At 46.1% G+C, this 23,115-nt stretch overlaps 1 protein-coding gene across 1 annotated transcript in view; it reads right to left on the reverse strand.

The window, feature by feature from the left end:
- PINX1 (PIN2 (TERF1) interacting telomerase inhibitor 1) overlaps positions 1 to 4,750 on the reverse strand; it is an 83,609-nt gene extending 78,859 nt beyond the window's left edge. Inside the window, exons 1-2 of the mRNA XM_082618621.1 lie at positions 4,606 to 4,750; positions 238 to 347 (exon numbers count right to left, since the gene is read on the reverse strand). Of these exons, the coding sequence (XP_082474747.1) occupies positions 238 to 347; positions 4,606 to 4,624 (129 nt within the window). The 5' untranslated portion in view covers positions 4,625 to 4,750. The remainder of the gene's footprint in view (positions 1 to 237; positions 348 to 4,605) is intronic.
- Positions 4,751 to 23,115: the final 18,365 nt, after the last annotated feature.

A 23,115-nucleotide genomic window follows, 5' to 3' on the forward strand; every position in this document is an offset into this window, starting at 1 on the left:
CGCAACTAATTAAAAGGCACCATTTATGAAAATCACAGCAGGTTAAACAATAAGCAAAGACAGCTGACGTTTATGTTCAGTTCTAACTGTATCATCACAAGGTCATGATAATTTAATTATTTCTCCAAAATCACTTATTGATCCAAAATAAATTTCTCCCAGTCTCCTAAGGAAGATGTATTCTCCTGATCTGAAATCTCTGCAGGGCTCCAATGTCTTTGCTCTTCTCCAAGGTACCTTTCCTTTAGACCACCCCATCTTCTCCAGCATCCTCTGGCCAAACTTGGAGTCATCATTACTCCACGCAGTGTTTCTTGGATCCACAGCCCACTTCTGCTTCCGCCGACCTGTAAATGACAAATTATCTCATTAGCAACGTATCTTTCAAACCTGGAGAATACCTCACAAATACACACAGACCTAATGCATACACACGATACTTGCATAAATACAACAAACATTATGTTTTATTAGATACAGATGTCAGATTTGGCATCCAATGGGACAGTATCAGCTTGGATCATTTATCCTGGTTTTCCCGATAACTGTGTATTCTGAACATACAAACTGACCTTATATGATTAAAATAAAAAGATTCCCCCAAATGTGACAAATCGAAACACACGATGTACCATCAGCTGGGCCTTCCAATTCAGCAACTAGCAGCAACCTAAGGCACCTGTGGCACCAGGGTCACGAGCATCAGCAGCAGTCATTACAGACATACGTTAAGTGCCAAATGCCATCCATATATTCTCAGGTTCAATTTTCACAGTAACCCAATGAGGAGAGATCTGCACTTTTCAGATGAGAAAATCTGACGCCTACAGAAAGAATGTTCCTAATGCCCCCAAGCAAAAAACAGAGCCTTTATACAAACCAAGGTCCTACCAACTCCAAAGCTTATATTTTTAATTCACAGCATACGAGTCACGATCTCGGGGACAGTCACCCTCCATGCAACCTACAGATACTAATCAATCATCCCTTCTCACAGAGACGCCCTAAAGCCATATGACCCCTTCTCTGAACTCACACAGTAAAGTACCTGCTGCTTTTTTTGGCATTTAATTAACATTCTTCTGTATTATGGCTGTTTCTATCTATCTCTTATGTTTGCTATTATGCCATAATCTCCTTAAGGCTCACATCCATGTCTTATTCTTTCTTATGCTTCACTGCAAGAAGTGAAAAACACTTGGCCCATAGCAAGCATTCAGGAAAAACATGAATGAATGTATGAATGATTGAGGAAGGAAAAAGGAGGGAAGGCTGAAGAAAGGAGACAAGAAAAGGGGAAGGAAAAAAAAAAAGGAAGGAAGATAACTGAATTGAGGGAACTGCTTTGAGTCCCTACAAGTTTTTTTTTAATGTATATAAATAACTGACCATTAGAAACTCAAGTTTATCGCTATAGTTTTTAGGACAAGTATGGCAGAGAGAAAGAACTCCAAAAGTTTATTAAACAAGCATATGAAACCCAAAAGTAAACTGTGGCCAAGCGGGGAATTTGGAGGTCAGGTGTCCCCATCATTCACCTGCTGCACCAATGGAAGCAGACTATCTCACTGTCAACAGCGGCTCAGGCCGTGGCAGTCTCCTAACAAGTAAAAGGATAACAGTCTCCAGTCAGAGAGGCTCAGTGCACTGCATGTAAGATCAATAAAGAGACCTGTAACTATCCACACCCTAGCAAACATAAGTAAACCTTTACTAGCATGCAGGCAGAAAAAGACGACTTACAAAGAAAAACGAGTTGGGCTCAAATTTAGAGTGCTTTGCAGAAAAAAGGTGACCCCAAAATGCTACACGTGACTAAGTTACCACTTTACTTATCTAGTAAATACTCAGCTAATGAACAGCATACGAGATGGGCCTTGTTAACCAAGGCTCTCTCTGTAAGGCTGCTTCCTGGTGTGTGTCAGAGTTCATGTCTCTACTGTAGTGTCTGCCAAGGGTCTCTGACTGGGGCTTGTATGAAGGAGACATTTTTGAGAATGACGGCACCCACCCTCTGCAACAAAGACGGCATACAGTTTATGTCACAAACGTCTACGGCAGACTCTAATGTTGACACAACATTAGAGTAGTTAGTAGAGTAGTAGTAGACACAACATTAGGGCAGCTACTCCGCTCAGGGTGCAGTCCCCTGAATCTGCACAATCACTCTTTGGGATGACGGCAGTGGGGTGGGGGTAACCATCCTCTAGCAGGGACTCCTCCTACATGGAGATCTAATAAGATACTTTCGGGGTAACCCCAATAAACAGCTCTGCACACAACAGCTGCCAGGCCTAATACCACAAGGTTTATGCCAGGATTCAGCTTACTCTGAAAAGTGTGCTGAGTTCCAAGAGCCAGGGACAGAAATTTTTTTTTCTTTGCCCAAAGACACTTTCAGATATTCAAGACCTCAAAAAATATATCATCCATGTATTCTTATTAAAATATTATTCAAGACATATTCAAGGTTATAGAAACTGCAGCATAAAATCTTACTGCAATGAAATCCATTAACTATCGTGTTGTCATTTGATTAGAAGATGTAATAACTGCAAGTGTCAAAAACTGGTCTTGAAAAGAGTCTATGAAAAAAAGTAGTATCTTGATAAAATATGGGTCTAAGACTCTGAATTAAATAAGGACTGAAAAGTGAGAGTGATAAATGAAATTCTTCCCTTACGTTTATGTAAGCGAGATTTCTTACCTTACATAGGGGAGAACCAATAAAATAATATTTGATAACTAGAGAAATGCAGGATAAAAAATGTTTTTGAGAAACAAAGCAAACTACTAGATTTTAAAAATGGGATAAGTGACTGTGGAGAAGATGAAAGAAAAAATATAGTCCATATGGCAAGAGGAAACAAAGGAAATTAGCATACTTACTGAAGGGAAAATGTTCACTAAGGTTAATTAGGGGAAAAAAGTAGGTTATAAAACTGTACCTACAGAATTATCCCAATTTTATAAACTATCAGAGAAAATAATTGCTAGGGAGTGAAATGGCAGACTGGGACTTTTCTATGCTTCTATTTTCGCATTTCTATAATAAGAACACCAGTCCCAAATATCTAATCATAAGGGATGCCACAGACATTAATTTAGTAAATTGCTTTAAAAAACACAAAATATTATATACTATTAATGTCAAAGATTTGAAAATTTGGAGTCATGGTGGGAAGGGAACGTAAAATATTCTCATGAAATTATGCAGCTTGAGTTGCTGCTGTCCACAGATGGCACTTCACATCTGTATATCATTTCATACTTTGAACTATTCTCATGGTCACCATCTCATTGATTTAAGCCAACCTAGTAATGAACATAATCAAATAAGTTTTTAATAGCCCCAGAGAAACTGATCAGGGAAAGAAACATAAATGAATAGCAGAGCCAGGGCTAATGTTCCCAAGTGCACGCTGAACTAAGCATACATCAAAGAATATTAAAACCGCAAGAAATCTTAGCCACGCTGGTTATACAGATGAAGAAATAGAGCCCACAGGGTCACACTCTAAAACATACTCCTTTCTGTAAGTCCCTGTTTAAAAAAAAAATAGAAATCTGCTGACCCTAGTGACAAGAACGTAAAGATATAGCGACAACTAGATCAATTTTGCCACTTTCTACCTCAATGACCTTGGGGTGAATTATTTTCCTCTGAACCTCAATTTCTGCCCCTGTAAAATGTGAATGGTGCCTTACCCACTCCGTTTTGTGTTCCCATTCCTCCACCCCCTTAGATTAGAGGATGCCGACAGCATTTATTTCATGGAATCCCTGTGTTGGGTCTGTTAAAATTTAGCAGTTGTTTCTGCTCCTCGCTCACCAGACACTTTCAAAGATACCGGCCGGCTTTTCAGGACCAAGGCACGACTGCCATCTGGTGGCCGGCAGCCTTAGCTACAGGTATCGTTCAGAAGTTAAACAGCCTCTCCAGAGGGAGGGAATTAACGAACTTCACAAAGTGCTGGGAAATGTCAAAGGCAAACTGAGGCAGGGTGGGGCGTTGAGGTCAACATTCCTTCCATAGTAGAGTGTTAGTAATTCCAACTACCAAAGTCAAGACCGCCACTGTCTTACTTATAATCACTCATTAGCCCCGCCTCCCCTAAAAAACGCTAACTTCTTGTGTTTGATGCTTCTAACCCCTTTGCTTTTCTCTTTCTTGATTCAATACACCTTCAAGAACGGGATTTCACTGCCTGAAGAGATTCTGCTGGCCCAACCGCCTCTTTTTAACCAGAGGAAGCTGAGGCCCGGTGAAGTGAAAGAGCCAGTCCGGGTTCCCGCAACCGGTGTCCGGACCCCCTATTCGAACCCACCACTGGCGTGCTCGGGTCTGAACGTGAGAACAAGCGTCCCAAGTGGACACTCGCAGTCTCTCACCAGCAGACCGCAGCTAACTTTCGGGGAAGGCTGGGCTGGGAAATCTCCGCGACAGCCAGGGCGAGCCGAGCAGGGCGTCCGGGACCCCGGCTCCCCGCATCCCCCGGCCCACCGTACGCCGGCGACCGGTGCCCCCCGCCACTCGGTCCGGCCGCCGCGTCACCCGGAACCTTCACCCTCGCGCCCGGTCAGGCCTCCGAGCCCAACACTCACGCTCAGCTAGCATCGACATGTCGCCGAGCCTGTGACGCCGCGGGCCTCGGGACCTGAGCGACGGTGGATACCGCTCGGCGGACTCGCGGAGAAGCTAGAACCACGAGCCTCACACGCCCGGCGAATTGCAGCGGCTAGGGCGCGCGCTGCTGACGTCAGTGAGGCGCGACTCGCTCCTGGACCGCGCGGCGGCGAGTGGGCGGGGCGCGGGAAGCCCGGGACTCTGCATTTGGGTGGACGCTGGGTAGACTAGCGGTTTCCAAGGTTTGTTCCAACTCCAGCATTCCGTGTGTCTATGAAATATCCATAAGGATCATCCACTAAAAAGAACTGTTATTAAGTTTGGAGGTTTTTTTTAAATTACAGGATCTTAATATTTTAAAATTGTCAGCTGGGAGTAGATATTGCACTTTTAAAAATAAGGTGATTCAGTGTAAGACATTCCACCTTATTCTTCAGTCTCATGGCAGACCCGCATAGAGCAGGACTTCTCAAACTTTAATGTTTGGGTGAATCACCTGGGGATCTTGTTAAAAATGCAGTTTCTGGTTCAGCAGGTCTGGGATGGGGCCAGAGATTCTGCATTTCTAACAAGCTTCCAAGGACGTGGATGATGATGGGCTTACTTTGTGTAGCATGCCATTAAACAACCAAAGGTATGAGTGAACTCACGGTTAAAATATACTCTTTTCTTTTTTCCTGTTCAAGAAAAGTGCTTTATGAAGAACACTTTATAAAGTGATGGTGATAAACGCTTTCAAAATATTTCAAAGAACTGAACCAAGAAGGTATTTAGGTAAGTCATCTGTGCTAGTCCCTTGCCTTCAGGCAAGTAAAGACCAATATCAGGGACCGATGATTACTCCTTTTTTTATATAAATTTATTTATTTTTGGCTGCGTTGGGTCTTCGTTGCTGCACGCGGGCTTTCTCTAGTTGCGGCGAGCGGGGGCTGCTCTTTCCTCATCTCTCAAATGCGGTTAAGAATATTTACTTTGGGGTTGGCTAAAGGATTATTAACTGAGATAATATATGTAGAAACAAAAATCTGATGCTGAACTTGACTTATCTTTACACTCAAATAATGCAGGGAAGAGGACTAAATTGTAGGGAAGAGGGTTGGGAAAGAAATCATGGTACAAGAGAGAGCTATGCTAGCCGACACAGGTGCTCCATTGAGGAAGGAGTATTAACTCTCTATTCAGAATAATCTAGGGGTTGGTTTCCATGGCGTTCATTATGTCTCTCCAGTTGTGCCGCTGAGTAGGTTTCCTTTGGGACGGGGGACCTACCTCAATCACATCCTGATGTAGGAAGAGTGAAGCACAGGTTAGGTGGTGACTGCTGCATGACTTAGGGACTTCACAGGCAGGACCAAGGCTAAACATGCGTAAATTGCTCTTGAACTTGTAGCCTCTGAAGATGGTGTCTGGCTATTAGACCTCATGACTTCTCATCCTTATTAGTTGGTTCTGACTCTTTACTGAGATGGGGAGGGGACAAATGTCAACGTTTCTTTCTAGGTCTCAACTTCCATAATATATCTGTAGCAAATACAAGCAAATATTCAAACCCACGAAAGCCCAGCTCTGAGCCATTTATCTTCCTGATTATTGTAGCTATTTAATTCTTATTATTTGAATTTTATTTTTAAAGTGTATAACTTCCTTCATCAAGAAAACTTGAGGTGACATACAAAAATAGTTGGACTACTATTATATTATAAATATTATAAAAATAGGAAGAAATTGGGTCAAAGGGAATATGGTTAGAAAAAATAAGTTAGATCAAGGGTAAAGTTAGCATGTCGAAATGCATACCATAAGCATGAGCTAAAGGTCAAAGGTGAGCTGCCCACTTGGTTTTGAGCTTATAGCAGCCGTGCAAAGAGGGAAATATTATATAATATAATGCTAAATGATGATAGCAAATGGCTGACATTTATTGAGTATTACTATGTAGTGTCAAAGGCAAGCAAAGTCAGATGCTAAAGTGGTCAGCACTGGTCTTAATCAATAATATACTATTGCAATGGGGAAAAGAGGCCAGCATGAACTGAATTTAGCATCCTTTTGTATGGAGGTGACTGGACGTTTTAACGGGAGAGTGAGGGGGTAAGGAAGGGGTGAGTGGAGGCTCAGTAGAGTCAGGGACGTGAAAAATTATAAAAAGCAGGAGTGGGGTTGGTCCCTGTGAAACCCATCTGGGTTGCTAACTGGGGCTGATCCAAGTTAGACTCCTCCCCTCCCACAGAGGCTGGGAGACAGGGCGCTGTCTTCAGATGGCGGCTGGAACAAACAGTAAATTCTTTTAGCAGCCTTGAGTGTTCTCAGGCAGGCGCTTTAAGGAGTTTAGGGTCAGCCTAGACTATGCAGACTTGAGCTGTTAGAAACTGCGTTAATATTTTGTTCAAACTTTTGAGGCCAGTGTTGAAGCCTAGCAGATGAGAGGGCACAGAGGGGTCTGGCTAGAATTCGGTCAAGAAGAGAGTCTTTGTCAGAAGCAGGCATGGTTCTAAATTCTTTACAGGTACTATCTCATTTATTTTCACAAAATTGTGTGGGATGGGTGGTACTATTGTCCCCATTTTACAGATGAGAAAAGTGAGGTGCAGAAATATTATCCAACATCATTTTATGATTCTAGTCTCTTGGCTCAAGGTCTATAAGGGATCAGCTATTCCCAGAAAACAAACAGAAAGTGAAAAGTTTTCTAAACGTTTTCTTTCCTTGTCTGTTCATGTTTACGTGTTATTTCCAGGTAGAGGGCGAGACACAGCACATTTTCCGTCTTCCTAATGCAGCTTCTAAAATTCCTCCCCAAATGCCAAAAGCCCTCCCCCTTCAGCAGATAGATGGGGAGAGTTTGCCTAACAAGATGAGTACAATCCAAATAGAGTTGGGGGATTTTCAACGTATGCATGAGAATTCGTGACTATTCCTTTGTGTTCTACATTTTTCCTAAGCTTTGCATTGTGTGTCCTTTCGACGGAGCCTCTTAAGGCTTTGCCTCTCCGTGCCTGAGACCAGCTCCCACTGGCTGTTAGCCCTGCGGGCTGCAGCCTGATCTGAAAATTCAACACTGAGTTAGATCAGTGCTCCATCTGCCACATCCGAGGAAGTGTGGGTGTTGAGGGGATCTGAGCAGCAGCTTTGAAGGATGAGGGCGATGTTTACTGAAGATTCTGGGGCCTCCCTTCCTCTCTGTGTGTCTCTCCTATGCCCACGGCAAGCCTCACGTTTCTGCCATCACTGTGTATGGGGCTGGGGACAGGGGAGGGAGGTTCTTCTCCTGAAGGTACGACAGCAGTGTATGTGCTCCCTGGGCTTGATGTATGTCAGGTAAGGGGCTGGTATGTGGTTCTGTCCCCCTCAAGATGTCACTAGAGGGGACTTCCCTGGCGGTCCAGTGGTTAAGCCTTCGCCTTCTAAGGCAGAGGGTGTGGGTTCGATCCCTGGTCTGGGAGCTAAGATACCACATGCCTCGCAGCCAAAAAACCAAAACATAAAACAGAAGCAATACTGTAACAAATTCAATAAAGACTTTAAAAACGGTCCACATCAAAAAAAATCTTAAAAAAAAAAAAAGAAGTCACTAGGGGAGGAGTGTGAGTTTATTTGAGTGAATGAGTCCCCTCCCACCACTCTGCACCAGAGAGAAAGCTTCATCTAAGGGTGGAGAGTGCTGGGGGGCAAGGGAGCAGCCGCAGCTCTGCTCTCTGAGGTCCGGAAGCCGAAGTGCTGCAGGGAGACCCAGGCCACACGGAAAATGAATTTCCGCTCCCCTCCCCCGAGCCTCGGGCAGGGAGGATGAGGAAAGGCACTCCCAGTCCTGGGCTGAGCGCTCCCTTCCTGTGTCACTGAAGGTCTTCATGGGACCACAAGTCAAAGGCATGGACTGAAATCTGGGGACAGAGGCGATCAGACCAGGCCCAGACCACACAGGAAGCTAAAGAAGGAGCTGGAAGGAAGAAAGCGAGGTGGAAAAGCTGAGGGACGGGGCAGGGCACAGAAGAAGTGAGTCTAAGCAGCCTCAGCAGCACTTGCTAGGGGGCCTGGGGCTGACGGGTGGTGTGTTGGGAGTAGGGTGTCATGTGTGTGTGTGTGTGTGTGTGTGTGTGTGTGTGTGTGCGGTCAGCAAGTATGAACTTGACAGTGGTTCACCCAGTTAGCCCCTCACCCAACTCCAACTGCTAGGGACCAAGACAGCCGAACTTCTCTTTACAAGTAACACAGAAAAGAGGGTCCAGAATCACAAATCCGCAAGTGCAAATCCATACGGCACGGGGGAAGACCCTGACATTCTAGACTCCTATTCTCCATGTAGCTGCAAAGGGTCTTCTATATTGCCTTTGATGAAACCATTTAGCAAAGCAGGTAAACTCAATTTTAGGAAGGGTTTTTTTCCCCCTACGTGGCCCCCTATCCCAACTTTTGATTGCCAGCCTGCATTCAGACTCCAAGAGCCAGTAGCCTGGGGTCCGGGGTTTTTCCTACCTGGAGAGAGGGGTGGTATCAGCATATCAGGAGGTGGCCAGGGCCTGAAGGGCCCACCCACTTACCTCCCCCCTCCCCCTGTAAGGTCTCCTCCTCTCCTGGGGGTTGCCAGCTGCTTCTGAGGAGCCTTTGGTCCGGTCAGAGGCCACCTCAGCTTACAAGACTGCCAGTAAGCACCCAGAGTTTTCCACTCCACAGCCATCTGTCCCTCCCCCTCCATGAACAAAGGAAAAGGCACACGTACACACATGTTATTAAAATGAACTGTTTATATATCTCAGTTGAGTCAATACATTATAATGTATTAAAATGGAAAGGTACAAAATTGAAATAAATACTTTCTGATTCATGTATAAATCTTTTTTTTTTTTGTCAAGATGACTTTTATCGTCAGTACATGTCACAAGAAAACATTTAAAATGACACTGAAACAATCATTTAAATCATGGTGCATGGAGGAAAAAGGTAAAGAAAACAACTTTTGGCTTGTTTTGGCATGAGACCTTGATACAATTTGGGTTCCCCAAAACCATGTGAAGGGTGATAAAATAGAAATGCTCAAAACCGACTTAAAAAAATAAACAGGCTTTACAAAAACCCTCTTTTTGATGAACCTGGCCACTTCTCTACATGGTCTGCACTTAACAGTAGATACATTCAGTATTGTCCACGGGAAGACAGCAACTGCCTTTCATTTTAAAGAGCTTGGTGGAGAGGCTGAAGGAGTACGCTGAGGTGGAGGTGGGTAGGATGTACAGGAGAACAGAAAGTCTGGACGGCCTTCAGGAACGCCTCTGAGAATGGGGGTGTGGAGGGTCCCTGGAGCAAGAGTGGGCGCTGACAGCGTGAGTCCAGACCTGAAGCAAAGCAAGTGGGCAGGATGGGAACAGTGGCTGCTGTGGGGCAGGGTGGTCTCCCCACCTGAGCAGTTCTGGGTTTGCCCTCAGCCTGGGAACATTTCTGTCTCAGCAAGAGGCTAAGCCAGCGCTTTGGGGACAGGGCTGGGACTCTTTTCAGGCACAGCAGCATGGGGGAGACGGGGACAGGTGTGGGGCTTCAATGAATGCCACGGAAGGGGCTTCCTCCTCTGGTTCCCGTCGTTAGGTGGCTGTTAAGGCAATAAGGGCTTCAGCAAACTAGAAGTTAAGGGCAGCTAAGTTCAGCCAGATTGAAGGCAAACAAAAGGTGAGAAGGAGTCCCTTTCTCCTCAGCTACCTTCCCGCCCCAAGCACAGGAGGTCTCAGCTCACAAAGCTCTGAATTTACAGTGTGCGGTAGCAGAGGGCTTGCCCTTTGGAAGGCTCCATGGAAAAGAAGGCTCATCCCTGGCTTTGGGCAACTTGACCCAAGTTTCCTTTCTCCAGACTCTCTTTCCTGAGGTCCTCTCAGGAGGGCAAGCTGTGGTCACCCAGCTGTTGAGTGAGAAGTGGAAGCACCAAGGTTCACGCAGAGTTAGGGCAAGTCCTTGGCCACAGACCATCTGGCCCATCGCAGTGGCCTTGATCACTGTGTGTCCTGGAAAGCAAGGCCTGATGTTCAAATGCCCCAGTGAGACCTATGCTCAGCTGGAGAACAGGACTAGCCCTTCAGGGTTCAGAAATGTTCCCCCTACATCAGATGGAAAGAAGCTCCTTTGACCTGAATCCACTCACAGGGAAACGTACAGAAGACTGAACAGAACAGATGGAAGAATCTTTTCCTTTGCCCTTGTTCTGGAGTGAAGGAAATAGACCTTGATATGCTATGCGAAGGATAAACCTTAACAGTTGCCTCCATTCTGGGCAGGCTGCTGGCAAAATGCAGGGTGATTTGACTGCTGAGGCCTAGAATTGAAGAACTGACTCTCAGGCAGTTGCTAAAAGGTACAGCTACTCACTCCAGCAAATGTGAGCTCAGAAAGCAAGGCAGTATCCCCTCTATCCTGCAGCACTAGGTTACAGCCTAACGCCAGAGCTCTCCATGAGGTGCCTGGGGCCCGAGGATGCAATGACTTGGACACAGTGGCAGCTGGGATCTGATTACTCAGCACCACCTCAAAAGGGGGCGTTCACGGGGACCAGACGTGCAGAACAAGAAATGCCAGTTGTAATGGTCAGCCGTCTGGGGGCCAGCCCCCTGCCTGACTTTTCTCTTGTGGAAGCCATATTATTTTGGTCCTAAGAAAAATGGGCAACATTTCTTCTAGGAATCCAAGGATTATAATAACAAATCTCTAATAAAGTCGATGTGATCAGCAAGCTGTGAGGGCACAGATGAGACAAGCTTGGTCAGAGTTGATCACTGTTGAAGCCCATTGGTAGTTCTGTGGACTTCACTGTACAATTCTGTTTTCATTTGTTTAAATGTATGTTTTGAAATTCTCCACAATACAAAACAAGGCCCCTTGGACGTTCTCTAACTTAATCCCTCATTTTCCAGACAGAACCCAGTGGTTAAGCACCCAAAATCACATGGGGAGTTCATACAGTACCGGTACTAGAACCCAGCGTTCTTTCTGCAGGGATTAAGATATATGGGTTGGATTGACATCCTTAAATCAATGTCAGGTTCTTCAGCTCCGCTCTTACTATGCTGAAAAGCAGGGGGTTTTTTTGTTTGTTTTTTGTTTTTTAAACCCTGCCAATTAGCCCTAAGAACGTAATAATAATGGCAAGTACCCTGCTCCCATAAAGCCACCGGTGGCACTTCCTGTGAAGGCTCTCTTTGGTCCCAGCATTTCAAAGGGAAACACTGTCCCCTAAGGTTTCCCGGGACAAAGCAGTCACTGTAGCTGCTTCTCAAGGGAACCACCACCAGGAAGGGCACTGAATGTCCTTCCTGAGCCCCTGGCCGTGTGCAGTTTTCTCTGGAGCCTGATTGAGGGCCCGGCAGGGGGAGGGGAGTGTCACACTTAGGACGGGAGTAGAGATGTAAAGGGCTGGTATGGCAGCCATTGAAGGGAATAAATCCCTTTAAAAATCTTCAACCCAGGGCTTCCCTGGTGGCGCAGTGGTTGAGAGTCCGCCTGCTGATGCAGGGGACACGGGTTCGTGCCCCGGTCCGGGAAGATCCCGCATGCCGCGGAGCGGCTGGGACCGTGAGCCATGGCCGCCGAGCCTGCGCGTCTGGAGCCTGTGCTCCGCAACGGGAGAGGCCACAACAGTGAGAGTACCGCAAAAAAAAAAAAAATCTTCAACCCAGGTTACTGGATCTCTTTAGAGAAAGAGCACTGTAATCTAATTGGAATCAAAGACATTAATCCATTTAATAAGAAAAAGACTTTTAAGAACTGGAGGCTTGGGAAAGGGAGACAGGAGACAGGGCTCTTCTCACGGTGATGACACGGGTAGGGTACCAAGGGGCCTCGGTAGCAAGTTGTAGACTTTAGTTTGAAAATTAAAAATGTTCTAGATACATCCTTGTAAGCTTATGAGGACACACCTCAAAGGGTGTATTCCCAAAGGAAATCAGGCCATAAAAGCCAGGCAGATCCAAGTTCCCAACAGGGAGAAGGTGAGGCCAGAAGGCCTGCACCAATTTTAGAAGAATGACACCCAGGAAAGTTCCGGGTCCATCATTCTGCACAAGGAAACCACGCTTTGGGTTCTGGTGGCTCAGCTGAGATGAAAGTTAGCAGAGAGAGGTGAGGTTGAAAAAAAAACCCAAGAAACAGAAGGAATTTACAGTAAGAATTATGAACATTAGCCTGGATTATAAATGTGTGGGCTTCCCGAAACAGATGAAAGAAACTGTGGAATGTCCTCGTAGAGAGATGAGATGCCTTGGGCATGGAAGATGTCCAGGAAAGTTGTAATGGCTGAAGGAGAGCTGGGGTGCCTGGGTGGATGGACAGACCCCTCCGATTATTTAGAAAACTCTGTTCTGGCAAGAGACTTAGTAAGTTTCAATTCTGCTATTTCTTACTCTCACTGTTCTTCCTGTCCCTCAAAATATAGGTTAAATAAGATATCAGCTCATTTCGTATTCAAATCCCTAAGCTTCTTAACTTGGTTTACAGGGAGCTGGGTTTGGAGAGGGCGCGTGTCTATGTGTGTGTTCACATTGCCCACAGTAGCTGAGAAAATAGACGCTTTTCTTCCCCAGAAACTTATATAAAACATGACGGTTTGGGAAATATCATCTGAATTTCACAAATTAAAAGAAGGTCTCTGAGCTACCGGTTATAAGTCAGGAGAGGGACAAACGAGCATCGCCGTGGGGATCTGATGTAAATTTCTAACTGTGTTCCTTTGGGAAAATTACTTCCTCTCTCTGGACTGGAGTTTCCTCATCTTGCCACTATGCGGTCAACCTTGACTCTGAGGGAGTGTAGCAGGTGCTACTCAACCTCATGAAAATGTCAGTATATCCTGAAAGATGTCCGTGGCAATGGTCAGTAATGAGCTCGGGGCTCATGGTCACGTACGTCCCAACAAGATGAAGTGCCCACGACAAGCGACTGAGCTCTGAGGTCTCCACTCGGAAGAGTGAAAACAGCAGTAAGCGCTTGTTTCCACCTGGTTGCCCGTCAGGACTGATGTTTCACTGCAAAGCCAAGAAGCCTGAAGACCTCAGAGAACTGGCTGTGTCTCTAGATCTGAGGTGGAAGGAAAGGCCCATTTGGAGACAGTTGAATTTTTCTGCCAAAAGACCAACGTCTGCAAAACCACAAATGCTGGAAATACAGGTGCTTCTAATACCAACTGTGCATGTTGTTTCCTAGCCGTCAGGGTAGGGAGGGTCTATCAGTTTTTGGTGGGAAAAAATAGAACAGCAATCTCCTTGTGTGCTCGGGGAAAAGCAAGCCTGTGATTTTGACTCGATTAGAGAAAAGATAGGATTCCAGGGGACAGAAAGTCCATTCCATTCACCAGAGAAATTGCCTACCAATCCTACCTCCTTCCAAGCTGGGCAGGAGCCACCTCATGGAAGAGAAGACTTCGGAAGCCAGGGTAATGCCAAACCAGGGTGGCTCGTGCCTTTTAAGACACGTCTTTCCCCTGACCAGGCCTAGATGTCCTGAGGTGGACAGAGGATGCTACCAGCACGGTCTCCAGACACACGGCAGTCACATCTCTTAGGTAGTTAAAGACCACTCTTGCTCTAAAGTGCACTGAAGATTCAGGAAACTGTAGTTGCCTCCCCTAGCCCCACCCTAAACACTGCCCTTCCTCATCTTACATTTGGGGAAACTGAGGCACAGCAAGGACAAACAGTTTTTCTGCAGCTCTCATACTGATCTAGTGACACACCTGGGAGGAAAACCCAGGGTCCCTCTCTCTCTCCCTCTCTCGTTCTCTCTCTCTCTCTCTTTTGATATCTTCCATTGCCTTTCTGCTTCATTCGCATTTAAAGTCTGTCTGCCTGTCTATTTATCTACAATATATGTACTCTTATGTATAAAATATAAATAATTTGTAGATTTCTGCTTAACTCCCTGTCCTTTTCTCTTTCTTTACATAACTTGGTTTGGAAAAAAAAAAATAGATGTTCCATGGCGAGGGAAAACCACAGTACTGCTCAGAGGAACAGACCTCTGGAAGGAGAGATGACAGCCTTTGTCTGTTGGGCTGGGGGTGCTTCAGATCTGGACTGTACAGCAAATTAAATGGAACACAACTCATCAGAAATCAGCAATGGAGACATCTGTGCCAGACGACATGAACTTCCACCACCTGGTTTTAAGGAACAGTAAATACAATAGAGATAGATAGATACACTATGCTGAATCTCGAGTCATAAAACAAGTTGTAAATAGATTTATGCTAAATTAAAGACGGACATCATAGGGAATAGTCTGGTCAACAACCAATCACCATTAGAATCAAAAAGTAAACCGGCCTTTTCACTGAGTACCTCCACGACATTTCTCAATGCACTAAGTACATTTTAACCATGCAAAAATACACAGACATCTTAACTAGGTTGTTTTTTTTTTGTAAAAAAATCAAACACCAACAATATGCATTTTTTTGTTAATTATATTGGTTAAAGTAACAGCCAGTGGCTGCCAAATATCAGATACATCATATACATATTTTTTATACAGAATCTGGACAACACAACATTACACATCAGAGAGAGAAAGAGAGAAAAAGAGAAAGAGATTATTTGTTCCTTGGTGGGTTTGTTGCTGTTCAGTAAAAAAAATAAAGTAAAAATATGAGAAGCAATGCTAGGAAGGAAAACACTTCAACAAGTTAGGAATACATAGGGAGAATTGCTAATCAGAAGTGCAGGAGGAGAAGAGTTCATAGTTAGGTCTGTGTCTAGAATTTTCTTCACTAAGAAGCAAAAGAGAACAACAGGTGTATTGGTTTGGAAAAGCAGAAAGAGCAAAATTAACATCGTGCTGTCTGGTTCCCAGCACGTTTCCAGCGAGAAGAAAAAAAAACCATAATCACAAATTAATTTCACAAGTTTTGTTTTAAAAATGTCCTCCCTTACCCAGGAAGCTGGGTAGTGCAGGGGTCGGGGCAGCTGAGTTTCGAGAGTCCTTGGCAAAGGTTTGGCCAAAACCGTTGGCCTTGGATTAGTTGGAGATATGAGCTGTCTGTGGGAATTCACGCAGTGGAATGTGACGTCGGCTCACTGGGTCCCCAAGCTCCCCGTGCCAGCTGGTGATCTGGTAGAGGGAGCACACAACCCACTGACAGGCCTGCTAGCCAGGCCCCAGTCCTGCCCCTCAAACATTTGGCGTCAACACAATCCTAAGAATTCAACCTGGAAAGAAACAAGACCTTGAACACAAGCTATGGAAGCACTACCATGGTCACGGTTAGATACAAAAATGTGAATATTCAGATGTAATCAAAAATACAAAATCAGTTTCGATAAGATTTGCTTTTTGTTTGTTTGTTTGTTTTGAAACCATTACAGTGCAAGGTTTTTCAAATTACAGTAAAAGTTATGTGTCTGCTTACAGTAACTAGAGTAAGTAGCTGATTTTGCTCTGCTGGAATCAGAGGTCCCTGATAAGTGAGGATGCACCAATCTGAAATCAACCCAGCACAAGAAATGGATGTCTCAACAGAAACACAGTTCACGAGGGCTTTCACCCCTTCGAATTGTAACAAAAGATGGTGTCCTTTGCACAACTCATTAGCGTGCGTTTCTTCCTCCATTGAAAAAAAGAAAAAGAAACGGATGGTATTAAAATTCCAACAAGAAAAGGACTGGAAATCTGGGGCCAAAGGCCGGAGCATCTGAAGGGAGTTTCCCACGTCATTGAGCTTTCCCATTGTACTTAAAAATAAAAAGAATTGTTTCAGCATGAGCCTCTTTGGGCAATGCTGCTTTGTGCTTCAGTCCCGCTCCCCACTCCCCATCCCAGGCTGCTGGGAAAGGAAGCAGCACCACCTCACGGGGTCAAAGGAAACCGTGATGGAGGTCACGGCCTTGTGCCATCAAGAATCACCCCCCAGGAAAGGACAACGGAACTGCTAAGAAGGGCTGGGGGGCCGGGGTGGGCAGGGACTGAGGAGCCTTCGTCTGGCAAAAGGACGGCCCTTGTCAAGGCCACTCTCAGAGCCAGTCCTGGAAAGGATTCAGAGGAAGGAGTCAAGAACCGCAAGTCATATCTCAGAGGAAGAGCCACCGTTGCCCCAGAGCCTGCCTTTGGGAGGTGGGCAAGTGGCCCAAAGAGGGCCACTGGCTAAATGAAGTGACAAGGCGACAGCCTTCACCTTCATGCTGTGGGACAGGAGAAGAAGGAAGGGTAGTGAGGAATCATGCTTTTCCACTCTAGAACAAACAGTTGGCCTGGGTCAGGAGATGCAAGACATCCTGGAAAGCCTCAAAGAGCGCTTCTCTCCGTTCCAAGAGGAGTGGGCGGATGTTGGCAGCCGTGGGCACAGACATCAGGCCAGAAGCCTGCGGGGGCCACGCAGCCCATCTCGAGCCTCATCCTCGAGCCCAGACCCACGCAGAACTCGCTCTGAATTCTTCCTAACTCAGTGGGGCAAACTCTTTCCAGGTTTGTTGAAATTAAAAGGGGACAGTTTTCGACAGCCAAGACTGTCTCTCAGGGCCTGGGATCCGCCAGTCCTGCATAAGGGGTGGGCAGCCCAGTCTCCCATCCCCCTGGGATGTGGCCCAGGTGGCGGAATCTACCTGCCTCACAAGAGTGACCTGCGTAGGTGAGCCACCCCTTTACTAACACCCACATCCCCGAGAAAGAGAGGAAGCACACATTCCTCTGTCCTGATAGAAAAGCTTCCTACCTTTGAAATAGAGTGTGAGGGGCTGCACTCAATTGTTTGGTTGTGATCTGGCCACTGGAGGAAATCTGGGCTTGCTCTGCGCATTTTGCTACGTTCCTCAAGAAGAAAAGAAAGCCCCGCCAGACCCTGCAGGCCCAGTGCCTCCACACGGCTCTCACTCTGCCCCCCAGCGGGGAAGTGGACCGCCGTGCTCAGCCGAAGCTCGAGGCTTCCCCAGCACACCTCCCTGGCTTGTTCTCACCCTAGGGGTTGTGGAATCAGGCAGAACCTGTGTGTGTGTGTGTCCATCGTTTTCAGCATAAGATGCTCACGCATCCTCATCCCTTTGGCCATAAGAGACCCTGCGCCTTCCTAGGCTCCCCGATCCCGTTTCTCACCCAGCCTACCCAGAGTTCACTACCCAACCCGACCTGTTCTGGCAAAGCAGTTGCTCTAGAAACATTCTCTGTGCTCGTCCCCCAGCTCTGACTCGAAATACAGCCCACAGCCTGGTCCTCTGGTGTACAGAGGTGGTGGGGCTCCAAACACACCCTCTGCTCACAGCTCTGGGTGCCACTAAGGGGCTGGTTACCTCCAAGCCAGCTGCTTTGCCCGAATGGCCTCAGCAAACGCCTGCGTTCTTCCTGAGATAAATCCCAGAAGCTCTGCCCAGCTAGATCTGCTCTCTCCAAGTGGTGTGTTTCTAATCTGGCAGTTGGCCACTGAAATATCATTTGAGGATTTGTGATCACGGGTGTATTTACATGAGCGAAGGGCCAGGATGAAGTTAGGGAATGAGACGATATGTAGTGTGGCTTGAAGGCGAAAGAAATGCTCCAAGATTCCTCTGTGCTGAGCTCCTATTGCTGTCCCCAGGCAAACGTGAAGCCTGGTGAAAATGTACAGAACTGGGCTGTGACGCCCCGTTTTGGGTTCCTGGGACTATTTCGTACTATTTACCATTAATTGTGGAGCTGCCCTGGCTGAAAGAGATTTCCAGGAAGGGTGTTGCAGAGCATAGGTATCATCATCCCGGGGACAGTGGTGGGAGAAGTGGGGTGGTCAATAATCGCATCACCTCCAATACGGCTGATTCTCCTCTCATGATGAGCGGATGCTCTGGTCTTTACCCCAATACACTTAAACTGTGTGCAACAGCAACAGAAGAGGGATTGAGGGAAACAAAATGGTTTTTACCTTCAAGATACATATTTTAAGGATGTTTATTAAGACGGTGAGAAGTTGGTTTCATCTTTTCTTTTAAAGCACGAGAAATATAGTTGAATTGATTTTGGAGATGTTTCCGTTCCATTTAAGGAAGATCTCCTAGGTTCTTATAAACATGAGGATGAGTTTAAAAGGAAAAGCTACCTTTTTTCCCCTGGGGTATTTTAATTCACAGTCTGGAGACAATTAAGAGCTTCATAGACATTTGTCGAGTGAGTGGGTGTACTGACAACAGAATTTTAGGATGGGAAGGGACCTTAGGGAGTGCCGTCTTCATTTTGCAGCAGAGAAACCGTCCTTGAGCTGATTCAGCAGGTTGGTGGTGACTCCAGTGGCCCTGCTTCTGCATATGGATTGCAGGGAAGCGGGACCCTGCTTGGAGGGGAGATGGGGCTGGAGCGCAGCTCTCCTTGGCCCTGTGATGTAACGGCACAGCTTCCTCAACAATCTGTGTTTCCACCACAGAAGTCCTTCTACCCTGCCCTCACCCAACCATGCTCAGAGCAACTGGATAAACTACTGACAGGCTTACAGTGGTCCAGTTGGCTGAACTGAACTAGGAGATTAAGGAATTAACAGTAACTTTAAAAAACCCACTATTTCTCGTCACTGTTAAACATCGAGGACTTTTTAAAAAACCCCACCACCTATTGAATAATCTGTAGCTTTAAAATGAACTTACTTGGAGATTAATATGTACTGTTTTAGAGATGGGCACCTGGTTAGTGATGGATGCAAGAAGTGTGATATGTCTTGACTTCAAAAACTCTTTTGATAATGCAGACCTCATTATCATTATATGTCTTGACCTCAAGACATATCTCAGCCTTCCCCATGAGAACAGAACAGTGCCCCCAAAAGGATCATTCTTAAGAGGAATTAATGACAGTTCTTTGTTGGCCTAAAGGGGCATCGTGAGTGTTTGGTGGGGATCAGCCCAGGGCTTCGTATTTCACGGGGAACCTTTGAAGGTTAGCTGACTGATACAGTCATGCTGTTGTGCCTCGTTTCTCTCTTGGCTCTTCCTAAGGGAACAGCCTTCTCTCTTGTTCTCTGTAACCCATGTACACGTTCATAGCATATTGCTGAACCTACACTTTGTAAGCCCATGAACTCAGGATGGAGGTATGTGTTCGTGGACATGAAGAAATGATGGCTAAGAACAAGAGCTAGAATGGGGTAGGACGGTTGGGTTTCACGTCTCCTGGAGGCAAGGCAGGAAAGAGGTCTCCTGGACTGAATGCTTGTGTCCCTGCCCAAATTCCCTATGTTGAAGCCCTAACTCTTAATGTGATGGTATTTGCAGGTGGAGTCCTTGAGAGATCGTGGGGTTTAGATGAGGTCATGAGGGTAGAGCCTTCAGGATGAGATCAGTGCCCTGATAAGAGGAGGAAGAGACCAGAGCTCTGTCTTTCTGCCACGTGAGGACACAGCAAGAAGGCAGCCATCTGCGAACTAGGAAGAGACCTCTCACCGGACACCAAACCTATGACACCTTGATCTTGGGCTTTCCAGCCCCCAGAACGGTGAGAAATAAATGTTTGTTGTTTAAGCAACCCCCCAACCCCAGTCTATGTTATTTTATTATAGAAGCCCAAACTAAGACAGAGTCCTTTCCTGAATTCCTGATCTGCATCCCTTTTAAAGCTCCAGATCAAGGCTAACATGATTATGGATGAAGCAACCTGTTTTCTTTCTAGAGCAATCTATCTTCGGGAAAGGGGAATCTTCTCATTACTCTCCTCTCTCTGTTTCTTCTTTCTGGTCAAGCCATTTTTCCTAAGAAAGCCTTGCTTTTGAGCAGGGCTCCTGGTGATCTTACAAGAGGTATCTGCTAAAAATGGTGGTCAAGGGAACCAATATATTGGCGCACACTGGGGGTTACTTTTAGGGAAAGGAGAGGAAGAGTAGGGGGCACACACATTGTGTTAAGGTCCTAAATCCAAAGTGTGCCACCCATGAGGAATGCTCAGCAGTCTTTCAGAAAGACAGAGCTGACAACACCCATGTCATCTCCTCCCCCTTAGAGCTCAGAGAGCTGTATCTGGACTCATCACTTTCAGGCTTACCCTTCAGCCCTTGATGTACAGGTCTTAGTTTCCTGCCCAGACTGTGAATTACTTGAGGACAGGACCTAGTCCAATGCCTGGGATATTTTCTGGTTGAAGGGTGACTGAGTAAATAAGGAGACTAAATTATGAAGAGAATGAACAGACTGGCCATGAGTCAAGAGTCCTGAGCCCTTGGTTCTCAAAGAAGGGGCTCTCCTTCACATCAGGACAGACTGCTGCAGCTTTGACAGCTGGGATGAGGCCAAGCCAGGTCTTCACAAGCTTCCTGAAGCAGAGTTAGAGCCAGGGTTCTCCCAGGTTTGTGGGGCAGTCCTTCTGGAGGCAGGAGCTCTTGGTGAATGCAGAGCCTTGCTGTCTGCATTTTTTGTTTTGTTTCATTTTATTTTTTTAGCAGCTTGGGCTCCGAAAGATAATGGTGACACTCAATGCCCTGATTTCTTCTCTACAACACGGGTGGATCCTGCTCAAAAAGCCCCTCGGGAGAAATCAGAGGAACACCGATTGACTTACAAAGTAACTTCTCATATGTTGTTTAGGCCCCCCCTTTTTTTTCCAGAGCATCACTGGAAATCAGGGAAAGGGTTTCTTTCCCATATGTCGACTCAAGCTGATACTTTGAGTATCAGGGGCCTTGTACCCTGATACAGTATCAGGGGCCCTGCTCTTCGCCCATTTCAGTAGGAGTTGTTTATACACAAGTCAAGCCATTTGGGTTGTTACAGGCTTAGATAAACGTCTCACTGTAGGGTAGACCCTCAGAGTTCCATTAGGCAGAAAGAAGGAAAGAAAGGTAAGATAACCCCACCAGTTTAAGGAGGGGGTGCGTGCCTTTTCAATCAAGACACCTGAGCCCACGTCGTGGTTTGTCTTTCATTAATCAAGGGAAGTTGGGCAAATCATTCAAACCCCTATGTCTCTTTCCTCCTCTGTAAAATAAAGCTCTACATTAGATTCCCCCAGATAATAAGGTCACTGTTAACTTATTCTTAAAAATAACTTGTGCAAAATAGCAGCCCACCTCTTCTGAATGGATGCTAGGCTGATATGTTCAGTCTGTCAGCCTCAGGGATGCAAGTGGTCATCATCCCGCTCATTCTAAAAAGATTCCAGGCCATGGATTGGCAACAAAGACTTATTTTATGGAGGTTAAAGAGGGAATGACTATAATGAACCAGACCAAGGAAATTAGGGGATTCCAATTAGAGGGCCAAGCCTATTTATTCTATTAACAGGGTCTAATGTTCAGAACAGCCACCCCTGCATGTCCACTTAGACATGCTGAGAATCTGAGGTCTGGACCAAAGGCCAGGCCACTCCGAATGGGAAACATGAATTCCAGGAAGGGACCCATCGGCGGGTTGGGTCTCGTGCTTGCCCTGCTTCTTTTTGCCTTGCGTCTCTCATCCAGTGTCTGAACGTCATTTGTTCTTTACTCTCAGAACGTGAAATTAAGCCAAAGAAACTGTGGGGTAATCTGTGTGTAAGGCTGAAGGAACTGGGCGCCACTGGGGAAAGGGTCAGACAAACCCCGATTTCTCTTGGCCTCCTTTTCATCGATACTCTTTTCATGGTATCTGGAAAGGCCCAGAACCACTGCATTAATTATAGAAGAAACTGGGCCCTTCCCCAGGTCCCAAAGACTCAGACCCCCTTAGGATATGCTGTGCCCATAGTGACCAGCTGCTACAGGGAGCACCCAGAGCTGGCTGAGGTCTGCAGGCCTGAGTCCCTCTGGGAGGCTGCAGGGGTCTCAAATATTCTGGAAGGTTGGCCTGAGCAGGACTGAACTGAAACCTCATTAAGAAACAGAGACTGGGCTCTTCTGTGTCTCATGGGCAGCTCTGGGCTTTAAGAAATCCCATCCATCATTCAAGCCTTCCTCCCCTTTGGCCTTAATTCAAACCTGGAATGGTCAATGGACACCTTCCAATCCTCTGATTTGCCCTCACCTGCAGAGATATGCACATCACCACCACTTGAAAGCCTCATTCCTTCTGGCTTCCACCGCACTGGGTGGACCAGAGGAATGGGTTTTAAACAGACCAAAGCTGCAGGGAACTAAACTTTGAGCCAAGATGTGCACGTGAACACACATGAGCACCCGCAAGCCCGGCTCTGGGAGCTCCGTGAAGCCTTCGAGGAGGGAGAGGGTTTAGCGACAAGGGAGAGCCATTCTCTGAATCACATTACCAACTGCAGAGAAACTGGTTGCAGCTTGAAGGACTATGCTTTCAACGAGGTTGGGCGAATGTTAACAGACCGTGACATTGCTGGAAATTGTCTTGCTTTCTCATCAGAAGGCAGGCAATGTCTCAAATGAACGAATGATGTCACATGACTGTAGGCACAGTCAACTCAACTCACCCATCTTCAGGCATCCTATGGAGCCTCCAAAACCCAACTCAAATGCCAGTCTTTTTAAAGTCTCCTCTTATATCGCTACTTGGAAATGTTGCTTCCCATTTTAGGTGCCCCTAGCACCTTGCACTCTCTTAGGGCTCTGTTTTTCACTGTATTATACTTATTTATGCACATTT

Source organism: Mesoplodon mirus, assembly GCF_964341445.2.
Source record: "Mesoplodon mirus genome assembly, chromosome: 1".
In the NCBI taxonomy this organism is placed as follows: domain Eukaryota; kingdom Metazoa; phylum Chordata; class Mammalia; order Artiodactyla; family Ziphiidae; genus Mesoplodon; species Mesoplodon mirus.